This window comes from Oreochromis aureus, linkage group 23, assembly GCF_013358895.1.
Source record: "Oreochromis aureus strain Israel breed Guangdong linkage group 23, ZZ_aureus, whole genome shotgun sequence".
Taxonomy (NCBI): Eukaryota; Metazoa; Chordata; class Actinopteri; order Cichliformes; family Cichlidae; genus Oreochromis; species Oreochromis aureus.
In genome coordinates, this window is record NC_052963.1 from 44,472,192 (window position 1) to 44,488,057 (window position 15,866).

A 15,866-nucleotide genomic window follows, 5' to 3' on the forward strand; every position below is an offset into this window, starting at 1 on the left:
GAGTAGTTGTCAGGACTCACCCTGTCCAGGTCACAGTTTATTCACAGTTATGCCTGCCATCTGGAGCGTGCAACCAGAGGAAGACTTGCAGCTCCATTTCAGAAACAGCTTTTAGATGCAAGATTTAGTAGTTTAGTGGATAATACTGAATACTGCAGCCACACGACGGAAAACACTGGATAGAGAAAATTACTGCGACCCTGTCCAATGAACGTGCACGTTAAACTTCTGGACAACCAGCTGATCACCACAACTATCTGCGGCAAAAAAACTGAGTGCAGTTAGTGGGCAAGCACAGATTTGTCCTTACTATAAAGAGGACGTTGTCCTATTTTTACTGATAATGCTTTATACAGTTGTTTCTTTTGCCCTGTTAATGTTTCTAAGTGTTACACTAAATAAACTAAAACCTTGACATGTTCTGAATGTATGAGTCAATAACCCAGTTTCAGCTTTAAAGGCCCATTTTTCGTTGATGTTTTCTTGTTTGCTCATGTTTCCTTTGGTGTCCTAGTTTCTTGTCCCCAGCTTCTCCTGAGACATTTTTGTGTGTTCTATTGTATATAACATATAGATGAGAGTTTCAAACCATTGCATTATGTTCTTATTTACTTTTTACACAGGATTACAGTTTTTTACCTCGCTGTCTCCCCAGCTGTGTCCCTGTTTAGCTCTGTGAAGCTGGCATGTCTTAGTCCTGGACCCCTGGTGTTTTCTACTTCCTGTTTTATTTTGACAGTCCATTGTCCTGTGTGTTATGTTTTGCTTTCCCTTTAGTCTGTTATTAGTATCAGCTGTGTTCCCACCTGTTGCCTGTCCCTTCATTCACGTGTGTGTATATTGTCTCGGTTTCCTGTCTGCGCCGTGTGGTCCATGGTTCTTAGTTTCTGCTTATTCAGAATTATTTTGTCTACTTCAGTAGTAAAGCTACCTCGGAGTTTTACTTTCTGAGTTTCTCCTGCATTTGGGTCCTACCTTACCTGCCACACAGTGCTTGAGATTTATGACACATGAGAACAATGTTGAACTGCAGCATGAGACATCAACACAACTCAATCACTCAACGCTTTCTTCCAGACATCTGTTTCATTAACGGCGACACTAATCTGTTAAAACTCTCAAAGTGTCTGCCAAGCAATTTGATAACGAGGTAAGTAGTTCAGTGCACTTGACACAGGGTAGCCCCAGGGACACTTGGACAGTAAAGCTCTTTGCTACTGTAATCCTGCAACATAATTCAGACTACAATAGAGAAACTTATTTAGCAGCTAAGCTGGAGTGCTGTTACCTGTGAACCCACATGTTTAGATTACATAGCTTCCAATAGTGCATCTATTTTAATCAGGTTGCAGGTACTGAAGTGTCCTACCTGAATAGCAGCATCAGAGCACCAGAGAAGGATTTAAAGTTGTTGTGCTGGTTAATGTGCGTCTCCTCATTCAGCTTAATGTTCCCAAACACCTGATTGACACACACAAACAGGCAAAAGAGGACAAACTTACTGTTACTCTGCAGGATTTATTTCACCATAAAAAATACACTTAGGATGCAGGGGGACTTCTCACCTGCATGCCAATGATGGCATAGATGAAGAAGAGCATGGCAATGAGCAGGCAGACGTAGGGCAAAGCCTTAAAGGACTGAACAAAGGTCCACAACAGAATACGGATGGTGTAGCCTTGTCTTAGCAGTTTAATCAGACGGGCTGCTCGGAACAGCTTCAAGAAACTCATGTTGATCGTATCAACAAACTGGCAGAGAAACACAAGACGGGAGAAGTTGAATAGTGTGACAGCATATTCCTTTACGAACTCTGCAAAAACATGATTTCGCAATGTTCTGAAACAGAGGAACATTTAATACAGCTTTTTTTTACCTGCAGGTCGACAACAATCTCAGTGATGCTGCCCAAAACGGTGATGAAGTCAAAAATGTTCCACGTGTCTCGAAAGTAGTTCTGTTGAAACAGGAAAGCTGTTCTGAGTCATTTCCAAACACTTGTTGAATTCACTCTAAGGCTTTGCGTGTTTTTGTCTCCTCTCACCAGAAAGCCAAAGGCCAAGATCTTAAGGATGCACTCAACAGAGAAGAGAACAGTGAAAGCCGTGTTCAGGTGCTTCAGCACAGCCTCGTACGCCGGCGGGGCAGAGTAATACTGAAAACACAAAAGCGGCACATGTAAATATAAAGTGATCTTTATTATGAGGAAGCTAAAGAAGTGGATCGTTTTCCAGCCTATTCACTGCGCATCAACCTCCTCTCTGATGTGTGTGAACTTTAGCCCTGCACTCTGTAGATCTACAGGTTGATGGAAGATTCCTCCAGACCCATAAATAGTGCCTCTGTCTCTGCACCTCTCGTCTGTCGCACTATAAAAGGAGTCATTCCTCTAGGGGCGGCGGCCACAGTTAATGAGGTCATGCTAAATAGCAGCGCACGGACATTATAGATCAATATTTAATACAGGCTGAGTCACTGAGCGCCTGTCTGTCTGAACAACCAGCACAGTCCCAGAAGAGGCCAGATCAGAAAATAAATACTGGTAAAACATCAGCAGATCCAAACGCAAACATCACAGCGCATTCAGGCGGCGCCGAGAGACGAGCACATCCTTTATTTTACTGCAGAGTGACGCACCTCGGCTTATTTTAAACCCAAAGTGTTAACAGTCGCACTTTCATCACAGAATATGTTGCTGAGAAGTGATGCAAGGTGTGCTTTCCTATTAACAAACGGATGTGTGGAAAATAACACAGACTAAGTAGTCACTGCAGAGAAAGGAAAGACGTGATGCAGATAATCGCTCTTCTGCTTTCATTTATCACTAATCTAATGTTCTGCTCTCATTAAAAAATGTAAAATTTAATAAGTTCTCTGATTTCTTTCCTGTCGTTTCCTCCTTTTCCTCACCTTCATCATCAGCACGATAGTGTTGAGAGCAATCATGGCCAGGACGGTGTACTCGAATGAAGGCGACACAACGAAATGCCACAAACGGTACTGGAACGTGTGCCGATTCTGCGGCATGTATCGGGTCAGGGGCTTGGCGCTGATGGCAAAGTCTATGCATGCCCTCTGAAATACAGAGAGAACGACAGTTAAAACACGGCAGTAAGCACCAAGAATCAGCTGTCCTGTAACATAAATGTGAGGAAATTCTGATTAGACAAAATCAAAACACTCACTGATTCTAAGAGAACAATTGTGTATTTTTGATTGATGGGGCTTTTCCATGTCTGATCTCTAACATTATTGACTGCCAAGAAGAGCTGCGAGCAGCATCCTAACGAGCATATTACATTTCACTAGATTGTACCGATACTGATTCCTGCATGCCTTCTTGCTGTATGTCATCACCTCATTCTTCTCCAGGCTGCACTCCTCCATCATCTTATCTCCCTGCTCCTGGAAGGTGATGATGATGAGAGCCACAAAAATGTTGACGAAAAAGAACGGGAAGACGACAAAGTAGATGACATAGAAGATCGACATCTCCATCCTGTTGCCGTGGCTCGGACCTCTGTCCTCTTCTGTCACATCCACAGAGTGCTGCAGAACCCTGGGAAAGCAGCGGTGCAATGCTAAACCAATGCTGATATAGATGCTAATCAAACCATGACCAACAAGAAACAAACAGCCTTCATATCGGTCCCCCAAAACCTAAGATGGTGTGTGGAGGGAATTTTGAAGAAGCTCCAGCAACGCCTGTAATGTAAAGAGCGACACGTTTCGTCATCGATGATGCCCCTGATGAAGGCTGCAGACCAAAATGCGCTGCTGGAGCTTCAGCCTTATTCTCCGTGCCTCCTGGAAGTAGGTGAAGTTGTGCCAGAAAGCTCTACTCTGTGCAGGAAATTTTCTCCTTCTGAACTGTTACCCTTTGAGAACATTATTAGATCATGTGTTATAGCAGCTTTTTCTTCTGAAATTGTTTTTAAGAATTTGTTCGCCAGGATGGAGAGCAAATACAATTTCCCAAGTGGCTGAGGAAATCATTTCCAAAGGTTTATTTCCTGCCAACTGCCAATTAAGAAGGGCTGGGACAGTGCAAACCCACGAGCCCCATTTAATCTGTAGCCTCGCTGTAAGATTAAAAAATGGCAACATAGTTCTTGAATGAATCACATCTAGTAAATTTTCTTCATGAAAGGTCATACTGGACCCAGAGGACAAGCCAGATGGTAAATTGTTATAAATGCACATAAAATTAAACAAGGCTCCAATGAAAGAAAGCTGACAAGTAGAAGCTGAATTTGGCGTGAATATTTCTGTCTAACTTAACTCACTGAGGCCATCCCTCTCCAGTGGAAACCGTGAAGAGAGTAAGGAGCGCCCAGATGACGTTGTCGTAGTGAAACTCATGCCTCTTCCACTCTCTTCTCTTCACCTCTTTCTTGTCTTTCCCGTAGTCAATATAGTAACCCCTGAAGGAAAATACAACCAAACAACCATCATGATGAGGTTGTTTTTGTCATTGTCGTCACTGGTCTTGGTTTCCCTTCGCCCCCTGCTTCACCTCCCACCCTCAGCCTCAACTTCAACCACAGCCAACTCAACACACAGACGTTCATACCATCACGCTTACATATTTAGGTTTATTAACCCCATTCTCCTCAAATATTTTCAAGTTATAATTAAATATATAACATTTAGAGATATAAGAGAGCATTACTGGCAGTCTTTCTCTGTGTCCTTCGAACTGTCGGTGCAGTAGAAAAACTTCCCCTTGAAGAGCTGAACAGCGATGACGGCAAAGATGAACATAAAAAGCTTGTAGACGATTAAGATGTTGAAGACGTTCTTTAGAGACGTCACTACGCAGTCAAACACCGCCTGGAAGAGAGGAAAGCCTTACATTCAGATACTGATCAACCATGGCCAGTCTCCGCTTCTTTATTTTTAGCTTCCAGGAAGCCAGAGCACCTTGCTACTTTTACGCTTATCCGGGGCCGGGTCGTGGGGGCAGACCTCCTTCTCCCCGGCCACCTTCTCCAGCTTGTCCGGGGGAACACCAAGGCGTTTCCAGGCCAGCCGAGAGATATAATCTCTCCAGCGTGTCCTGGGTCTGCCCCGGGCCTCCTCCCGGTGGGACATGCCCGGAAGGCGGCGCCCAGGAAGCATCCTTGTCAGATGCCTGAACCACCTCAACCGGCTCCTTTCGATGTGGAGGAGCAGCGGCTCTACTCTGAGCCCCTCCCAAATGGCCGAACTTTTCACCCATCTCTAAGGGAGAGTCTAGCCACTCTTCGGAATGAAGCCCATTTCCGCCGCTTGTATCATGTATATGATTGTCAAATTTTTTACCAAATTTTAATTCTGTCTTTTAAATTTTAATTTAATTTAATTTCTCTTTGGTATAACTTTAAACTCTTAAAATCTTTTTTTTTAATGAACTGCCTCATCAAAACCAACACAGACAAATAAGCCAACTATAGTCAAAAGCATTTGGCACCTTTAGTTTAGGAAGTCTCTTGATGGTCTTCAGTGGTCTGAGGACGCGCAACACCCTCAGAGATTTGATGGTTTTGATATCCCGTCCTTTGTTATTTCTGTACAGAAACACACAGCGTCAACATCTGTTAATGTCCCATTTTTGCCTCTTCTTATTCGAAGAACTGTTTTTTTTTCACCTTTAACCCACTGTCACTACATGTATAACATGTTTTACTAATTTGACATTCTGCAGAAATTTAAATGACTACATTTAAAGTTAGTATTTTTCATAAGAGAGGACTTTTCTTAGTCTTTTACCCCATCACATTGCTGCTGGTCAATCCCACAGAGGCATCATCCACAGACAGTTAAAGCAGGAGAGAGGGACATTTATAACAACAGTTACAAACCCATAAAGGAAATGGATCAGACTGTGATGCAAAAGATAACTTACAGTTGATTTAGAGACACTTTTGTGTTAAGACATATGATTAGCTCATGAGAGTAATAAAAATAAATCACGTGACTGACGTGAGGGCGAAGGCCACCAGCGCTCCCACCACCACGACAAAGTCGAGCATGTTCCACAGGTCTCTGAAGTAGGAGCCATCATGGAGGATCAGACCCTGATCAATCATCTGAAGACAGCACAGAGCCACGCGGTGAGTTAGAGGTGATAATGAGTCAGCGAGGAAAGATTACAACCCTTCAACTTGCTGCAATAAATTCATGTTTGTTACTTCAAGGCTAAAACACAGCAGAGGGTCCTGATTCTAACATAAAAACCGGTTACTTCAACTTCTTTGGTAGTCAGATATGTTTTCATAAGAAACTGTTTTTCTGTGTTTGTTTTGTGATCTGTTACTGGACTCATCCGGCTAAACCACAAGATGTCTTTGAATTTAAATCCATTTGGTACATTTACATGATTCAGCACCATTTCTTTTGACATTTTCACATAATAACTCACCTTTATTATCATTTCAAATGTGAAGACTCCAGTGAACACGTAGTCAAAATAGCGCAGAACCTGTAAAGTCACAGCCAGAGACGCTTCAGAATTATCAGAGATGACACACAAAGGGCGCAGAAAACAATGAGCGAAAACGATTTCACAATGTTTTTTCTTTCATATGCTTCCTGATAGCTGCTTAGCAGGAAAAAGTCCCCTCAAATTACATTAATACAGCACAGGATTAGCCCTGCTCCTCCAGTGAATAACCAGGCTCAGTGTGTTTCAGACCTCATTTGCCACACTCATCAGATATAATTGCCCCCCCATCAAGCGGCCTTTTGCAAAACAGTTTAAGGATTTTTTTCCCTTCTGTTCTTAATGATATTTAATCTGCTTACCTGAGGGGAGCTAAGAAACCCGCAGTGCTGATAAAGCGTGATTGAACTCATATCTCAGGATGAGAGTGATTAAAAAAGCAGAAAGACTGGATCCTCCACTGAGACAATCGTGTAACACCTGCCTCAGACAGGTGATTCATACATTAGTGTGAACACAAACCTTATTCCAGTGCGACGAGGTGGCTACAGGGTCCTCAGCAGCCAGTGCTATGCTACTAGCAGCAATGACCAGAAGGATGGACATCTCAAAGTACCTGAGGTTCACCACATAATGACACGCTCGACGCACACTGGAGAGAGCAGAGTGGAGACCACGTGAGGCACAGATTGATACCCTATTTACAAAGAAGAGGACTATACGTTTAGCCACAGTTTATACACTTATATGCAAGGATTACAAATTCATATGAAAATGGAGAATTAAAAAAATATCAACATTTTGTTTTCTTTTTTGTTCATTTCAAACAAATATCCCATTCGGTTCCAACTTCTCCTTCTGTCACCAGGCTGCGCTGTTTCAGACTGAAAACTACCAGCAACTAAATAAAAGATAAATGAAGAGGATTTAGAGAGTCATGACAAATCCTAGAAACATTTCTGTTGAGTGCCTGATCATCTTTATCAGAACACAAGAGTGAGAGCTGCAGCTTCTTCCTCAATTTGCTGTCTGCGACATCTCATAGTTAGAAAACTTTGCTATGAAAGGCGTCTCTGAAGAAATGTTACTGACTGTCATTTCATGACGATGGATAACATGTCACAGAGCCTTTTAATTTATGAACTCTGAAAATCTGCTGCTGATCTCAGTTAATGCGACAGGTTTGCTTCCTTCAGTGTTTGGAGATTTCCATATGTGGGTATTAAAGGGTGACACACTGCAGAGCGTTGTGTTAGGAACAGTTGCACAGGGATTATTAAATATTGAAGTTAAGTGGCACAGGTAACGAAACAAACAGTGGAAAGTTGATTTAACCCTTTAAAGCCTGAACCATGAAAAAATTTAGAGAAAATGTTAATTTGCATATTTTAAATGTGTATCATATTGTTGGCATTTTTGCAATTTTTAGTTTTGCTTATTTTGCTTTTTGTCCGAAAAAAACAAACAAACCATAATACAGAAATCTCAAAAATGTACTAAAACTCATGAATCAAATACGATACACTTGGCTTTGAAGGGTTGAATCCAAGTGTATCGCTACATTTGACTGGACCAGCAGTTTTTGCAAAGTGTCATGAATTATTCTACACATGTTACACTGACAGCAATCATGTGTTTTTCACATTCACAGCCTGAATACATGAATATTCTGCAGCTGTTAGCTGTTTAATTTAATGATTTGTTTACTTTTAAAGACTGAAACCTCTAAACACAAGCCCCTTGGTCTTCATTTAAGACTGAGAAAATGCCAGATGTATAAAACCACTGACACCTAAAGCCATATTAAACTACTTATTTCTCCATTTAATTATTGGCTTTTGGGTTTACAAGGTGCACTTGAATGCACTGTTAATTTTACAAAGCATTTTGAGAGTTGGCTGCTTGAAATCCAATGGGCTCAAGCCCAGATAATCCAGGCATTGAGGCATTACTTACTGTGAGGTTGTCTGGCAACTAGAGGAGACTCTGAAACACGAGAGTGCAATTGACCTTCTAATCAAACTCTCTCTGCAATCCTACTACTGCTGCTTTACTACTACTGCACTATTATTCCCCTATCACACAGATGTTATAAAATAGTCCAAGTAAGAGACAGCAACTTACGGGTTGTCAGGTTTGAAGATGAACATGCTGTCTGGGATCACAGAGTTGGCCGGCTTCGTCTCTTCTGATTCCTCCTTCTCTGACTTACACTGTTCTGGGTCCTTACTGTTGACTGCAGGAGGTCAGGAGAAGGAGATTCTGTTTTTATCACAGTCTGCCCACTAGGATAGCATTAGCCTCAGAAAGCCAACCTAAAAACTGAAAGCTCAGTTTTCTGTGGGGATTTTTAACCCGAAAAATCCAGCGAGAGGTGATGAAGTCTAGCAGCGGTAAGCTGTGAACTGTGGAGCCTGGCTTAGGTGATGACATGACTCACTGTTTCCTTGAATGCTTTATCTCTGGAGGCTACAATGTAAATTAAGTGTAATAGATATGAGATCAAGTTCGTCCCTATAACTGCATCCTTACTCAGAGCATTACTAGAACATTTCAAAAATGCTTTTTTGAGTTTATAATAGCTGCAGATCATCCACCTGTGAGAATGGAAACCAGTCCCACGTAAACGATCACTGATGAGCTTTCAGACAAAGCTGCAAATACGAGCAGCCTCGTCACAAGTCATTAGAGAAAACAAGAAATTACCTGAAAATCACAAATCTACATTTGGTCCATTACCTTTGATTGTGGAGAGCTCGAGAGATGACTGCACATTGGGCACCTCGATGATCACACTGGAGCTTAGCTGAGATTTATCCTGTTCCTGCTGCATCTCTGTTTCTTCTTTGTTGTCCGCTGGGACAGCAGGCGCAGGCGGCTCTGAAGGCTGAGGAGGTTCTTCTTGCTTCTGGGGACACTGGTCACCAGTGTGGCTCTGGTTATCTGCTGGAGCGCTGTCCCCTTCTGCACTCTTATCACTCAGTCTGGAGATGCAGAGAGGAACACGTTACTGGACAGATGTGAGCAGCGGCTGTCCTGCTGTGACACGCTCGCAGCAGGACAGCTGCGAATCTATCGACTCCAAAGCTGGAGAAGAAATAAAACTTTGAGTATAAAAGACATAAGAAGAGATTAGAGTAGTACTCTTAAAAGACAAGTTCAGTCACTGGTCGCACAAAAGAGAGTTATGATAGCACAATACAAATAAAGACTTAAATGAAACATACTGAGATCAATTAAAACAGCAGTTTAAAGCCAAGTGTGAAATGTTGACCTCGGTCCTTTCAACATCTCTGACGTGGCATGAAATGACCAAAAACCATGACAGATTAGATTGTCTCTTACATCTTGTTTGCCAGATCGTTTGTCAGCTTTGCTGACATGAATGGAGAATAGGGAGATAATTTTATGTACAGGTGCCAATGAATGGTTGACGAAAGGACCTTAAGCTTTGGCATGCTAGTTCAAACAACTGCAAATCCACGCACACTTTGGTCATCCCTCGTCAATAATTCCTTGCAGAAACGTTAATTTATTTTTTGAAAACTAATATTAGATTAAATTAGATTTGAATTTCATTAAAATGGTCAAAGGTGCATGAAAGAAAAAAAGCTACAGATATTAATTTGTTATCTTATTAGAAGTTATGTTTTTTCTCCATTGTATCCACATAACATGTTGCTACATTTTTTCCAAGTCATATAATTAAGTATTGGGATTACAATGTGATCTCCTGGGCTGTATCTAACCTGGGCTCTCTGTTGGGATGGTATTCTCCATTTCCATTTTATCACTCCATCGGCCTTAAACTTTATCTGCCAAATAACCTCAGCTACTAAAAAGACATTTCTGTTGGTCTCACCTGCTCTCCTGATGTTTGGAGACATCTCCCTCCTTGTTTTTAGCATCTTCTGCATGCTCTTCTGCTTTCCCAGGGTTACTCTTCTTGTCCCCGACGACAGAGCAGCTTGCTGCCTGCCCTCCGTTTGCAGGAGAAGACCCCTGACTTCTGGTCTTGGTCTGATGGTCATAGTGATACAAGTCCTTCCTGCCCCTGTTTCCACCACGACCTCCCACGTCTGGAGTCAGTGCCTCCCCATTATCTGGAGGTCTGAACTTCTTTACTGCTCTGTGTTGACGCTCACCATTCAATCTGGGGCTGTGACGCTCACTGACGTGTTTGTGACTCTGATTAACATCCAGGTTTTTGCTCTGAGGGATGAGCACTGATTCAGGCGGATCTGGTATGTTCATGAACACAGAATCGGTGGGATCTGCTGATTCTGGCTCCACTGATTCGGGTATGTCACCAGACAGTGCTGCATCCAGTGGTACATCCACAGATATGGAAGAGCCTGAAGGCTGGGTCTTGGCTGGGGAAGCTAGGGGATCTGTCAGATGCTTTATACTCCCTGACGGTGTTTGCATGGCCTTGCGGTGCAGCGAAAGTGGACGTACATGAGCCTGGCTCGAGGCAGGAGGACCGTCTTTCTCCTCGGTGGGGCTACTGAACAGGATCTCTCGGCTGGACATCTGGCGGTGTCTCCGCAGCTGGCTGGTCCTCTGCTCCCACACTGACATGGTCATCCTCTTCCCTCTCTCTCTCCTGGACATGAAAGAGTTAGAGGGGTTGAGTGGTGGGGGTGGGCGGCCCTCCCTGACACTGCCACGGGCCTCCTCCAGGGAGCAGGCATAGGTAGGCCTGCTGCGGTGAATGGCTCGTTTCCTGTACAGATAGGGCCGCCTCCTGCGGCTTCCCCTGGAAAAAGGAAAATGAGGTACGATGTCAGCATATGTAGACAGAGCGCATTAAGCAGGTTTAAAATAAGGTTTCTGTAAGCTGTTTTTATTTTAGCTGTCTTAATGTATAGATCTAGGTCTGTCATGCGTTTGCTGCATATTTACAAAACAAGTGATTTGATTGAAACTCTTCATTTTTTAATTTTTGATTTATGAAATGTACGTTTGCAGTCAAAACATGTATATCACATTAACATCACAGCACACCGCAAGTGCTTGGGGTTGATGTTCGAGTGATTTACCAGTTACAAAGAGAAACTTCATCCAACATGAAGCAACTTTTTTGTTTTTCGATGAAGATGTTGGGTGAAAAAATAAGCCAGGAATTGTTGTGCGACTTGAAAAACAAAAATGCTAAGATGCAAAATGATGTCAGTGGAATAAGTCTTAGAAAAAAATGTAGCTTCAAATGATGCTGGAGAGTCGGAAGGTACAGGACAGAGCACGGACAGAACACCACACAGGATGAATCTATGAGTGAGAGATTCAGAGAGTTGAACAGACAGCGTTACTTACTGGAGCGTGGACTCTTGTGTGATCCGTGTTATCAATGAGCGATTGGTTGAAAACAAGACATTAGTGCTTTGTAAGCAGAGACAAAACAGGCCAGGAGACACACAGCAAACTGGCGCCTCATACAAAGGCGTTCGTGCCATTTACCAGCTGCTGTGAATTTATTATTCATTGCTGGAGGGAAGAAACTATTTTCTGAATTCTGCACACATAAATAAAATGAAATATTAATGCCACATTTATTTCGACTCTATTGTACACATTGCTTTAAAGAAATATTCTCAATGAGATTAAATGGATTCCAGATGCTTTGGTGTGTGTCTCCGCTGGAGCCAAGCAGCACATTGACAAACAAGATGGTAGCAGTATCAGAAACAATTAAACAACATTAATAAACATTAACAGTAAGCACAACATAGATAAAAAAGACATCTTGAGTAGACTGAAATGTTACACATTCTGAGCTACGGTATGAGGACAGGTAGAAAACACAGAGATGGGCTCCGTCAGCAAACAAAGAGTACATTTTCAGACACCCTTTGAACAAAACCAGCACATTGGGATGCAGCTCTGAACACGACTGCCACTTCAGAGCACTCACAAATTAGCATTCATGCTAGTAGAGCTAACGGGGGAATTCGAGTGCCGAGCTTCTAAATATTAGCTTGAAAATACTCGGAATACTGAGGAGTGTTTGAGAGTGGGATTAAAGACTTCCCGGTGAAAGAAAAACTGAGCACACACCAAAATGTTCCATTCTGGGTGAGTGTGCGTGCATATTTCTGTTTTTCTTCCTTTGATCATGCTGACCAGAAGCATGCGTTTCCCAAGATGAGACAATAATCAACCTCCAACGTGCAGCGTCTTGCACTTTTAACTCAGGAAATGCTGCCATGCAAAAAGTTTCTTCAGGGCTAGCAGGAGCAGACACTGCTACAGTTTCACTGCTGACATCAGAGATGAGACCAGAAACCCTTCAAGTTCAAAGTGTCCTCTGTCAAGTTGACCCTCCCAGTCTTCTCTACGGGCTCTGATAAGAACCTGGACCCTCGTCTGGTTCAAGTGAAGCTAATACTCAGCAATTTTCTTCTGTTTTGTTTTAATCTTTGTTTTCTTCATCAAGAACCTTTAACAAAAAGGGCAAGGTCTCAAGAATGAAAGACAGAGACAGAATAAATAAAGTAAGTAATTTATGTTAATATTCTGTGTTCCCATAGAATCTTCTTCATGCCCATGCAACAAACCGCTTGGTTCTCAATACACAGCGTGCATACAGAGCAGGAGGTCCCCACCTGTGTTCATGCACATGCACTTCCACCAACTATGTCAAAGCAATGTTCAATCAGTTCCCAAGGACAAAAAACAAAAGCATCTATTCTGAAAGCTGGAGACCTGGACACTGAGAAAATAAGGTCACATCACTTTATTAATAACATTTTCCAGTGAAAACATCTGCTTTGCAGAGGCACAGGCGTGTATTACTGTAATGGACACACCACCCTTAATTTGGATCCTAAGTAATCCTGTTTCCATAACAACTATGTCAGCACCTCCCACCCCAGAGTGGAGCCAGTAACCATGGAGACATAGACTTCAATTAGGAGCAAATTACAGAGCAGGGATCAGGCAGAGGATAGATAGCAGACCTTTCAGTGGACACGTACCAATAAGTCTGGAGTGGGACAGCACCTAAAACTGATTCACTCGACAACCTCTAAGTGATGTTTAACTTTTACGAGCCAGCACTGAGAGACACTCGATTTAGTCATCGTCTGTACTGATGGCACATCTAACTGTTCTACATTCTGTAGTTTTATTAGTAATCCCAAATCTATTGCACCACATGGAGGACTAGACACACTTCTTGGCTGAAGAAGGGAACAAGAGGGAGGACGAGAGAGACAGAGGGAGGAGAGAAGGTCAGGCAGGAGAGGCTGCATACAGCACTTACTCTGAGGACATGAAGGAGGACAATGGTCCAACCTCCTTCGCCTTCTGCAGAGCATGCTTCTGGTTGAACGCTGCCTCTGCTTCCTCTTCATCCTGATCAAAAGAAGAGAAGATGAGGAGGAAATTAACAGCTGTAACATCTGTAATTTTAAATAATGGAATAAAATCAAATAGCAAAAAAGAAAGAGGGGAGATTATTAAAACTACTCAGCATTAATAAAGAGAGCTGGATTAAATTACGCTTTTTTGTTATTCATGTTTTATTACCTTTGTTAGCTCTTGTGCATTGGCAAGGTTATCCACAGCAATGGCCAAGAAGACATTAAGCAAAGTGTCTGGTTACACCTGTGTTAAGGACTAACAGATTAGCTCTTTGTTAAGAGACAGATGCACCACAGTACTGCAGACTGAAATCATAAAAACCACGTTGCACCTGTGCAACAGCACTGTGCAAAAATGTCTGACAACAATGACCATCACTGAGGGACGATTGTTGGCGCCAGATGGGTTGGTTGGATGATTTTACAATTTGCTGATCTACTGAGATTTTCCTCCACAAACATCTCTAGGGGTTTACAGAGAACGGTCCAAAAAACTAAAAAACCTGAAAATATGCAGCGAGCGGCAATTATCTGGGAAAAAATGCCTTCTTACAGTAATACCAGTGGGTCAGAGGACAATGGCCAGATTGCTTTGTGCAGTTACTCAAATAAGCACTTGCTCCAACCAAGGTGAGTGCATCTGTGAACACACGACACTGAACACTGAAACAGATGGGTTACAACAGCAAAGACCACACCAGATGCCACTTCTGTCAGTTAAAAGCAGGAAATTGAGGCTACAATTTTGCATGGGCTCCCAAAACTGGACAACAGAAAATTGGAAAAACATTTCCTAGTTTGATGAGTCTTGAATTCTGTTGAGACATTTGGATGGTGGGGACAAAACTCAGCACAAACAACATTAAAGCATGGATGGATCCTTCCTTCTGTTAGTGCCTCAGGAAGGTGATGCAATGGTATGGTGGATATTTTCTTTATTAGTACCAACTGAGCATCATTTAACACATACCTTAGTATTGCTGCTAACCACCTCTTTACACAGTGTACCCATCTACTGGAGGCTGATTCAAGTAGGTTAATGCGCCATGTCACAAAGCTCAAATCATCTCAAACTGGTTTCTTGAACATTAAAATGAGTCCAAATGACCTCCACAGTACTAAGATCTCGATCCTTTTGGGGTATGGTGGGACAGTTTTGCATCATGGATGTGCTACCAATAAATCTGCAACAACTGTGTAGTGCTATCATGTCAGTAAGGGGCAAAATCTCCTGAGGAATGTTTCTATCAACTTGTTGAATCTATGTCACAAATAAGACAAATAAGTTTTGAAGGCAAAAGGGCCAACCCAGCACTCGAAAGGAGTACCTAATGAAAGATCCAGTGAGTGTAGGTTTGGTTGAGACCAAATGATGTATATGGTTCTTAATGTATATAATAGTTCTTTACTTTGACCACTTTCTAGTTAGCTGTAGATAGTTTTTGTCCGTTTGGTAAAAGAGAAATTTCCAAAAATGTAAAACGCTTCCTCCTCCTATAGACAAAGGACAACTAGAAGGAGTTCATGAAGGACATCGAGCAGACGGTCAATATTATTGATCTGTCTGCTTCACATGTCTGTTTGTATACAGTGTCTTCCACTGTCTTAATTAGAATTCAAGAATCTAACACAAATCGATATGTTAAGCTTTACACATGAGATCAAACAGGAGAGTGAACAATGGAAAAAATGGCTACAATTTCAGGTGCAATTAAGAAACATTAGAATAAACCTACGTTACATAATAACAGTAGGCTGTCTGTTATTTTTGGCATGAAGGATACAGTTTCCAAAAAGGGTCAGAACTATAAAGTAGACAGAAGACCACATGCCAGACTTTACTCCACCTTGGGAGCGAATACCATTGTACATCACCTCGTTCCAGTCCTCTCCGGTAAGGATCTGCGAGAACACACCCACAGCAGTACACAACCATGCAGAGCTTTGCTGATGAATCACCTCTAGGTCCACATTTATCAAAATGTATACTTAAAAGTAATTTTCCTATATATTTTGATTAATAGTAATAAAAAAATGTGTAAAAGCTGTGTTGAAAGTAGACAGCACAGAAACTGTCA

At 42.2% G+C, this 15,866-nt stretch overlaps 1 protein-coding gene across 6 annotated transcripts in view; it reads right to left on the bottom strand.

Moving 5' to 3' along the window:
• Window positions 1-15,866, bottom strand: part of LOC116323155 (voltage-dependent R-type calcium channel subunit alpha-1E) — a 118,829-nt gene that overhangs the window by 10,942 nt on the left and 92,021 nt on the right. For 4 of the 6 annotated variants that reach the window (XM_039607298.1, XM_039607295.1, XM_031743426.2 and 1 more), the window contains 19 exons: window positions 15,573-15,690; window positions 13,955-14,022; window positions 13,689-13,780; window positions 10,287-11,183; window positions 9,164-9,408; window positions 8,549-8,660; window positions 6,947-7,076; window positions 6,404-6,463; window positions 5,965-6,071; window positions 5,752-5,763; window positions 5,453-5,549; window positions 4,673-4,833; window positions 4,287-4,424; window positions 3,358-3,559; window positions 2,911-3,075; window positions 2,045-2,155; window positions 1,877-1,957; window positions 1,566-1,751; window positions 1,370-1,461 (listed from right to left, as the gene is read on the bottom strand). In XM_039607298.1, the coding sequence (XP_039463232.1) occupies window positions 1,370-1,461; window positions 1,566-1,751; window positions 1,877-1,957; window positions 2,045-2,155; window positions 2,911-3,075; window positions 3,358-3,559; window positions 4,287-4,424; window positions 4,673-4,833; window positions 5,453-5,549; window positions 5,752-5,763; window positions 5,965-6,071; window positions 6,404-6,463; window positions 6,947-7,076; window positions 8,549-8,660; window positions 9,164-9,408; window positions 10,287-11,183; window positions 13,689-13,780; window positions 13,955-14,022; window positions 15,573-15,690 (3,074 nt within the window). The remainder of the gene's footprint in view (window positions 1-1,369; window positions 1,462-1,565; window positions 1,752-1,876; window positions 1,958-2,044; window positions 2,156-2,910; window positions 3,076-3,357; window positions 3,560-4,286; window positions 4,425-4,672; window positions 4,834-5,452; window positions 5,550-5,751; window positions 5,764-5,964; window positions 6,072-6,403; window positions 6,464-6,946; window positions 7,077-8,548; window positions 8,661-9,163; window positions 9,409-10,286; window positions 11,184-13,688; window positions 13,781-13,954; window positions 14,023-15,572; window positions 15,691-15,866) is intronic. The other 2 variants (XM_039607299.1, XM_039607297.1) reach the window with 1 other exon arrangement.